Genomic DNA, 9895 nt, shown 5'->3' with positions numbered 1-9895 from the left:
GGTGGGAGCAGCCACTGCACTCCAGTCTGGGTGACAGAGTGAGACTCCAACTCAAAAAAAAAAAGACAGAGACACAGCTCTTGACATTCATTTAGAAAGGAAAAGTGAGGATGAAGATATAATTCAACTTACTTATATATTACATCAATCTCTCTCTTTCCATACCTGCCCTCAACTATTAGTTTTAGCATTTCAAATCTCAAAGATATTCTTTAAATTAATTTATTTAACAGATAACCATTTTTAGACTTATCAGTTATAGTGAATGTTTGGTTTTAGATTTATGATAAACTAGATTTTTTTTTTTTTTTTTTTGAGTAGGAATCTCACTCTGTCGCCCAGGCTAGAGTGCAGTGGCATGTTCATGGCCACTGCCTGGACCTGCTGGGCTCAGGTGATCCTTCCACCTCAGCTTTCCAAGTAACTGGTAGATGTATACTACCAAGCCTGACTCGTTTTTTGTAGAGACAAGGTCTCGCCAAGTTGCCCAGGCTGGTCTCGAACCCCTGAACTCAGGTAATTTTGTTTTTTTGAATTGGCATCTCACCCTGTCACCCAGGCTGGAGTCTGGTGGCATGTTCATGCCACTGCAGCCTTTACCTGCTGGGCTTAGGTGATCCTTCTGCCTCAGCCTTCCAAGGTGCTCGAACCACAGGCATGTGCCACCACACCTGGCTAATTTTTTGATTTATTGTAGAGACAGGCTAGTCTTAAACCCCTGAGGTCAGGCAGTCCTCTCACTTCACCTCCTAAAGTGCTGGGATTAGAGGCGTGAGCCCCCGCGCCCAGCGGCCATTCATTTTTTAAATTTTTATAATTAATATGACATTTTAAGACTTTTTTTTGAGTTGATGTCTTACTCTGTCACCCAGGCTGGAGGGCAGTGGCATGGTCACAGCCACCACAACCTCAACTTCTGGGGCTCAGACGATCCTTCTGCTTCTTGCAAGTAGCTGGAACTACAGGCATGTGCCCCACGCCAGGCTAATTTTTCCTGATTTATTGTAGAGACAATGTCTCGCCAAGTTGCCCAGGATGGTCTCTAACCTATGGGCTCAGGCAATCCTCTCCCTCAGCCTCCCAAAGTGCTGGGAATATAAGTGTGAGGCATCGCACCAGGTCTCATTTTAAGATTTTTAAAAAACTTTCTGTGGTTGCAGTTGTCTTTGTGTTGAACCCTCATAGAACATGATCAGAGAACAAAGGCTGTGTTTGTTGTGGAGGACCTGCCCAGGGCAATGGGGGGGCTTCGCAAGGCAATTTAAGTCAGCTACGAGGAGGAATTTTATACCAAGAGGTACTCTTAACACTTGAGAGAGGTTATGGATATATGGCTGGTCATAGTGCTGTTCAGTCAGTGGTCTTTGATTGATTAAATGGCATGTTAGCTAGATAAAGAGAATTAATGACAGAAGGTATATGGATCTATAATGCCGAGAAGTGAGTGGCTTTACCTTTTTGACAAATCTGTGGTTCTGGGAATCCTAGGCCAATGTTTGATGGTTCAAGCCCCTAGATGCACAGGCCATTATGGAACACGCAAATCCACTAGCATCTCTTCTGCCTAAATGGTTTTGCATTCTTGGCTATAGAAACAGACTATTTAATATTTTAAGGACTGTATACTTTATTGTCAACATTTTTAAAGTTCTTAAAAATTTTAAGATTTAGCTGGGCATGGTGGCTCATGTCTATAATCCTAGCACTTTTGGAAGCCGAGGTGAGAGGATTGCCTGAGCCCACAGGTTTGAGACCAGCCTGAGCAACTTGATGTCTACAATAAATCAAAAAGTTAGCCGGGCGTGGTGGCACACGCCTGTAGTTCCAGCTACTTGGAAGACTTAGGCGGAAGGATAGCCTGAGCCCAGCAGGTTGAGGCTGCAGTAGTTGTGAGCATGCCACTGCACTCTAGCCTGAATGACAGAGCGAGACTCCAACTCAAAAAAAATTTTTTTTTTTTAAGATTCATAAGATAATCTGAAAGCATGTTACATTTTTTATATTCAACTATAAAGACCAGTGCTATGGGATCCTGACAGATTAAAAATCTTTACATTTGAAATACTTGTCACATTTGTCTCTGTTAAAATTTTGTCAGAAATAGCAGGGCCCTAGAGGAGACATGGATTGCTTTGGAGAAGACAGTTTGGTAGCCGAAGAGCAACGTGGATGGTTTGGGGTGGCTAGACAGAGAAGACAAGGCGAGCATACACTCAAAAGGGACAGTGTCACATGTGCAGGCTTGACTGTGGGGAGGCACAGGCTGTGTCCCAGACAGTGGGGAGAGCAGGTTGATGGGGTAGAGGAAGTGCGGCAAAATGAGTCACCCATGGTGAGACCCAGCATGTGGAGGCTTTCTAAGGTAGTCATTACATGCCACCTTCTCGGGATACCAGGTCTTTCCCTTAGTGGTAGAGCTGGCAGCATATGGCAGAGGGCTAGACCCTTCTGGCACACTGCCTTTGTAAATACAGTTTTAGTGGAGCACAGTCACCCTCACTCATATCCTAAGATCTGCGTCTGTGTGCTGCAAGTCAAAGGTGAGTGTTTGTGACACACTGTGGCCTTCAAAGCTGGGAAGAGCAGAGCATACTTACTCTCTCCTTTAAAGAATTCTGCAGCCCCTTCTTTAGATCCGTGGGTCTTTATTATGAATAACAGGGTTTCTCTACCTTGACACTCTTGACAATTTGGGCCAGATGATTATTTGTAGGGGGCTGACCCATGCATCTGAGGGTGTTGAGCCGCATTCTTGGCCTCTGCCTGTTAGAAGTCAGTAGTGTCTTCCCTACCCCAACTCCCCAAGTTGTCATCATCAAAACATCTACAGATGTTTCCAGATGTCCCCAGGAGTGCAGAATTGCTCTCATTTGAAAACCACTGAAACAGAATATGTGAATATCATAAATATGTGCTTGTCCCATGTTAATGATTTCTTTGATTGTTAACATTTCATTTCTAATTTTCTTTTTTGCTATGGACAATGAGCAAATTTGTGTTCCATTTCTGGTAATTGGCAGGGGAGTAACTGAAGACAGGGAGCTCTCTTGGTCCTCCTAGTGGTCCTTGTAGCATATTGGGAGGCCTGAGCATCTCCTGGGGAGGACGGTTCCTTTTTTTCTCCTCCAGGGCTTCCTGCCATGTTCGCTGAGGGCACTGTGTGAGGAAGAGTTGGGGCTTCTCAGGTGAAGACTCTGTGACCTATCTGTTGAGTGTGATGTTACCTGACTTGCGGTGTCAGAAATGAGAGAGGCCACAGGAAGCCTGTGCAGGCTGGAGGGCAGCCGTTGTCCACTTCTCCCAGGGCCTGCTCAGCCAGCGCGTGCCCAGGGCTGTCTGGTTGCCACTGAGCAGATGGGATTCAAGAACAGGCTAGAGGGCAGAGCAGCCTGGTGCACATTTTCATAGGCTGGGAATGGTTTCCTTATTTGACAGGATCTATCCTCGTGGCAGTTAAGAACTCCCTATTCTCCTAGCCTCGTGTCGTGGTCACGTTGCCGTCTTCAAGATCATGACACGCCAGTTGCGTGTGAGAAGCAGCATGGCGGGAACAAAGCCTCGGCCTGACCTGCGGGTACAGCCTCGGCGTCATGTTGCCACTCCCTCCCTGCCTGTGAGGGCCTTTCTGTGTGGCAACTCTTAACAGTGTTCTTAGAGGAAGGAAATGCTCACATTAGTGCCTGTGACATAGTAAATGCCCTCTGAATGCTTGGTTATTGGTTTTTGCTCATACATGTGTAGCACCGTACAAATCTGAAAGTTGATATGAAACTAGGTTGTATCATAAAGGGATGTTTGGATATGTAGACATAGACATTTTACTAAGACCAAAATGTGGCCTGTGATTTTTATTTTGGTTTTTATTCTTTAGGTGTTGCATGAAACCTTCCCTAAGCATACATTTCTGATGAATGGCCTAATTCAAGGAGTAAAGGTAGGTCAGTCATCCCCATTCATCCATCCACAGATATGCGTGTACACACAGGAGTACATATATGTATGTGTAATTCCACCAGTGTATGAAGTTAGCTGATTCATCCACACAGTGTTAATTTTTATAACTAGATGGAGTATATTTTAAGGGATTATTCAATATTTTTTAGACTAACTGGGCTTTAAGTGTGATTTTACTTAAATATAGCCAACTATGTGTAATAGTAAACCACATCATAACAGATTCCTCCGTGTCTTATGTTGGCATTTTTATTCCTGAGATTTCAGTGCTTTTATAAGCTAACATTAAGAAAACAGATTGAGCCGGGCTCGGTGGCTCAGCCTATAATCCCGCACTTTGGGAGGCTGAGGTGAGTGGATTACCTGAGCCCGCGGGTTCGAGACCCACCTGGGCAACTTGGCGAGACCTCATCTCTACAGTAAATCAAAAATTAGCCGGCATGGTAGTGCGCGCCTGTAGTTCCAGCTATTTGGAAGTCTGGGGCGGAAGGATCGCCGGAGCCCAGCAGGTCGAGGCTGAGATGGCCGGAAGCGGCCACTGCACTCCAGTCTGGGTGACGGAGTGAGACTCCAACTCAAAAAAAAAAAGAAAACAGATTGAAAGGGAGAAAAAATCCCACAAACATAAAACTAGATCTGTTGGTAAAGTGTTGTTATTAGACAGATTCTTTACTCTTGGTTCAATTTGACCAACACATTTTATAAATAGATAATTAACCTGTAGATATAAAGACAGAAAATATAATCTTTCTAGAATTACTCATGTAGTATTATTGCGATTGAGAATTCATTAGAGCGTTTCATATTTAATACCCACCCGGGCCCTGCAGGTGATTCCAGATGGAACATTTTAAATTCTATCGAGATAAGAAGTTACTTATCTGAAGTTTCATAAATATTTATTTTAGAAACAAACCTTTTGAAGATTTTTCTGTGGTAACACAATGGTTTGTTTGTGGTTCGTGACTCTGTAGTGTACTCTTTTTCATTTGAATTTTCCAGGGTCTGCTGTCGTTCCTTAGTGCCCCGCTTATTGGTGCTCTTTCTGATGTTTGGGGCCGAAAGTCCTTCTTGCTGCTAACGGTGTTTTTCACGTGTGCCCCGATTCCTTTAATGAAGATCAGTCCATGGTACGTGCATATTCCGATTATAGCTACCAAGCAGTACTCTCTGTTATTGCCTTCTTACTGTTTCTTTATTCCTTTCACTCTCCTTGCCGTCTTATCATGCGGATTTTAATTCTCTTTTTATTTATTTATTTACTTATTTCTTAGTCGGGGTCTCATTCTCTTGCACAGGCTGGAGTGCAGTGGCATGATCACAGTTAACTGCAGACTTGACCTGGGCTTAGGCAACCCTTCTGCCTCAGCCTCCTGAGTAGCTAGGACTTCAGGTGTGCGCCACAAGGCCCAGATACTTTTTTTGATTTGTTTGTAGAGACTTGGTCTCCCAAAATGCTGGGATTACAGGCATGAGCCACCATGCCCAACCTAATTTTATTTTTCTAATATTTACTTTTTTTTTTTAAAGAAACAAGGTCAGGCTGCATGTAGTGTTGCTATCATAGCTCATAACTCACTGTAACCTGAAACTTCTAGGTTCAAGCAGTCCTCCTGCCTTAGCCTCCCAAGTAGCTTGCACTGCAGGTGCATGCCACCAAGCCTGGCTAATTTTTTAAAAAAATTTTTTGTAGAGTCAGGGTATTGCTATGTTACCCAGGGTGGTCTCATACTCCTAACCCCAAATTATCCTCCCTCCTTGGCTTCGCATATGCGAGCTGCTGGGCCCAGCCAGTAATTATCTTTGTTCTTTGACACATAAGAAGGGCCCTAGAAACATAGTATCCAAGTTGTGTTTCATGAGGCTCCTGGAACTAAAGGCTGTCATGGGAGGCCTCTGGGTTTAGGCTTGTCAGCTATGGGTTCCACAGCCCAAATTTTAAAACAGTGTTCTGGGTACTGGATAGGATTGCTAGCTTTTTTTCTTATGTAGAGCATTAAAAGTACAGTTTATCATTATATTAATTATGAATAGGTTTTGGTGTATATCAGTTTATTTCTGGAGGTTTATTTTTTCCTCCATGTGAAAAAAAAAGCCAGAGTTGAGCCACACAGAGTGGACCCGGGTTCTGGTGGCCCAGACTCTAACTTCTGCCCTTCCGTCCTCGGCTCTCTCTACATCCAGGATGGCTCCGTAGGCTCAGCCTTTGAGTTTCACTGCAGGCAGCAAGCTGGAGGGTGTGAGCCGGGACAGCCACTGGCTTCTCTGAAGGAACCTCACAGATTCCCATCCAGCCTGATCATGTGACAGGCATTGCTGCTTACTGGTTACAAGAGGCTGGGCTTAAATCCTCTCAGATGAAAACCAGGACTTATTTCCCTGAGGAGGCCAGAAGGAAAAAAAATTTCACAAAAAGAGAATGATTGTTCCCAAGTAGCAGAGCCTAGTTTGGTTGTAGATTTATTCCCCGGATGACAGTCTTTCTTTGCCACTGAGTGCTAGCGTTAGTTAATTGTACATCATGGGTGGGCTGTAATTCCATGGTATTGTCTAGAAAGGCGCAGGCCATGTGCTCAGGATCTTCTTGCTCTTGGGGTTAGGTGCAACACTACAGACCAAGTTCTTGATGAAGGCCACTCACGCATCCAGTCTTCCGTGGGAATCCAGGAAATGAGCAAGGAGTTGGCTGAGGAGAGAGTGTGTTGGGGGCATCGTAGCAGTGAAGTCCTGGTGGGATGGCATGGAGAGTTCATTATGATCATACATGTTCTCAAAAACCAGATGTCAGTCTTACAGTAGAAGCCTCTTATTTCCCAGCTAGATATTTTGGAATCATCTACAGCCAAGTTTAGTTTGCTTTTTAAAATACCATTTGCTCCTCCCGATGGTAACTGCCTCCTCTCAGGTAGGAGCACTGAGCCCTGCTGTACAGCACGGCTGCTTCTGGGTGAGCCTTGAGTTGTTTGTTCTGCCAGCAGTTGAAGAGCTAATGATAACATACGGAAAACAGCCAGTGTCTGTATATAGTCTCAAAGTGAACGTGAAGAAATGCTTTCCTCGGTTTTGTTTACTGAATTTTGTCTCTTATGTAGTATTGTTGTGGAAAATAGTCATAGATAGCTTATAATAGACTTTTGTTTTTAGTAGAAACAGCATAGCCAATTAGTACTTCAACAGATGGATGAAGAGTCACCTGAATACACTAACTATTCCTGTAGAGCAACTGAGTTCTGAAGGGCTCTCGTTAGCCCTGTGTTTTTCTAAACTGTGGCTTATGATTTATAGAAGAGTTCATCTGTGAATTGTCCTAGTAAGCTGTTGACTGTGATCAGCTGTTCTCTCTTCTAGTTAACTTACTCAATGAAGGAAAACTAACATCATGGTCATTGTTGTAACACTTCTTGTTGCTGATCTTTCTTTCCTAGGTGGTACTTTGCTGTCATCTCTGTTTCTGGGGTTTTTGCAGTGACTTTCTCCGTGGTGTTTGCATATGTAGCAGACATAACCCAGGAACATGAGAGAAGCATGGCGTATGGACTGGTAAGTGTGTTTCTTTCATACCTGTTGTGTCTGCTGAAAATACCTTGTTTTTAAAGTATGTCTTATTGTAAGGGGTACATACCACTGCGATATAATATGTATTTTTTGCATAAAATATATTTTGTAATAAAATCATTTAAGTTTTTTTCAGCACACAGCCATGTCAGTTTTGATACTTTCCATTCAGAAAGTATTTGAGTCACGTGTCAGAATTGAAATTATAGGAGGATATTGTACCTTGTAGAGTTCCTTTCAACAAAATCCTAAAAATAAAAAATATGTCATGAGTTTAAAAATGACTGTTCATATCGAAAGCCTAATCCCCATTACAGGAGGCTGGCATCTGGCTCTGGGCCAGCAGCCTCTTCTGTGGCTTTGTGGGCCACATGCCGTCTTCCTCGTGTGTTTATCACTGACAGAGTGAGACCCTGACATGGATGGATGGATGGATGGATGGATGGATGGATGGATGGATGGATGGATGGATGGATACGTAGGTGGATAGGTGGGTGGGTAGATAGGTGGATAGATACATGATTGATTAATAAATAGATAGGTAGATACATACATACAGACATACATACAGACATGCATACATAGATGGGATAGGTAGGTAGGTAGGTAGATACTCTCGTTGGTTGGATTTGGGCTAAGGCAATTGTTTGCCAGCCCCTGAACACTGTTTTAGTAAACTTAGTGAAGGTAGTACAAGTTGTTGTCTCAAATCTAGGAGTGGACTGGCTGCAGTGGACACAGTGACACACAGGTGGCTGGGAGCCAGAGTCAGCACAGGGATATGCTTCAGTAAACATGGGACAAACACCACTGATGCATAAGGACCAGACATTGTATCAGGCTGGATCTTAGTTTTACAAGGGACTAATTTCCGATTCTGAGCACACAGTGACAAGAATCATGGAGTTAGGAGGATTTTGCAGAAAAAGCTATAGAGGGAAGCTTAGAAAAATAACAATTTCAGCTGTAACTTTGGAGCATGAGATGATACGAGGCTGATGAGAGCAGGGTTTTAAGCAGCTGTGTGGAGGCAGATTGATGTGCCATGTTAGTCATCATTTTAAGTGTACGGTTCAGGGAACTGTAGTAAATTTATAGTTTGTCAACTGTCACCATGTCCAGCCCACACTTGGGGTTTTTTGACTGTTGTCCTTTGTTTTGCCAGAGGCAGAGCTTTGAAATTAAGTTTCCATCCTGGAGGCTTTGTGTAGTAAAGGCATACTCTGGCCGATGACCACTTCTGTCTGCAAATAATATGGATGCAGATACAAAGGGAACGTGATCTTGGTGGCCCTCTGCCTTTCTGGCCAGAAAGAAATGGCCAGCAGGTGGGGAGCAATGAGAAGGGGCATGCATGAAGCACCATGTCCTGCCATGTGCTTGCCACTGACACCCAGGCCCTCTAAGACCACAGGTCAGGCTGCCAGAACTAACACACCACAGTCCAGTTTACAGCATCCTGTCAGCCCAGGGCTCCCTCTAGCCCCTCTGCCATCTCTCCCCACTTTACCTCTGACCCCAGACAACCAACAGTCTACCTTCTGTCTCTGTGGTTTTGCCTTTCTAGAAATTTCATACAAATGAAATAATATAAAACATAGTCATTTGTGTCTAGTTCCACTCATCTAGTGTAATATTTGAAATGTATTTATTTTGATACTATATATTAATAGTTTCTTTTTATTGCCTTGTATATTCCATTTGTGGGATATGCTGCATTTTGTTTATCCATTCACCAGCTGACAGACGCTTGGACTGATAGCTAGATGTTTGACATTATTAGAACTTTATGTGTTTGTTCAGATAATTGGTCTTTGAAAATTGAATTGCATGTCTTGACAGTTGGAAATAAGCACCCTGTGAAGTTTAAGTTCTCCACCTAAAAGTAAAAAATGGCATAGAAACAATAAAGTTTTAATTATCCTCTAAAGAGTGTCTTTAATAATCCTCTGAAGAAAAAGAAATCTTTTTTTTCTTAAGAGACAGGGTCTTGCTATGTTGTCCAGACTGGACTTGAACTCCTGGGCTCAAGCAATCCTCCTGCCTCAGCCTTCCCTTGTCCACTAAACCAGATATGTTTGGGGCTTAAGGCTTCTCTGCTTTTGTTCTAATCTTCATCTTTGTCACACTGAGTAGCTCCTCAGAGTCTTAGAGCTCTTCTCAGTGCCTGTGACCTCATTCTTCCTGACCCTGAAGAGATGTAGAGTTCATTCTTATACCCGAACCACTCACGCTGATAAGGAGGCACATCAGAGTCTTCAAGCTTTATTTCAGCTAACCCTCAGTATGGAGCTAGATAAGTGTTCAGTTATGGCTTATATTTTCTTTTTCTTTTTTTTTTTTTTTTGAGTTGGAGTCTCACTCCGTCACCCAGACTGGAGTGCAG

General features: G+C 43.4%; 1 protein-coding gene across 1 annotated transcript in view; it reads left to right on the top strand.

Annotated features, from left to right (window-relative positions):
* The window catches only part of MFSD14A (major facilitator superfamily domain containing 14A), a 28736-nt gene that overhangs the window by 7538 nt on the left and 11303 nt on the right, over positions 1 to 9895 (top strand). The window contains exons 2-4 of the mRNA XM_008064713.2: positions 3872 to 3934; positions 4957 to 5084; positions 7380 to 7494. Of these exons, the coding sequence (XP_008062904.1) occupies positions 3908 to 3934; positions 4957 to 5084; positions 7380 to 7494 (270 nt within the window). The 5' untranslated portion in view covers positions 3872 to 3907. The remainder of the gene's footprint in view (positions 1 to 3871; positions 3935 to 4956; positions 5085 to 7379; positions 7495 to 9895) is intronic.

This window comes from Carlito syrichta, unplaced genomic scaffold (genome assembly GCF_000164805.1).
Source record: "Carlito syrichta isolate Samal-C Ts95f unplaced genomic scaffold, Tarsius_syrichta-2.0.1 Scaffold307934, whole genome shotgun sequence".
Classification (NCBI taxonomy): domain Eukaryota; kingdom Metazoa; phylum Chordata; class Mammalia; order Primates; family Tarsiidae; genus Carlito; species Carlito syrichta.
The sequence above is the reverse complement of the archived record's forward strand: the minus strand, read 5'-3'. Positions and strand labels throughout refer to the sequence as shown.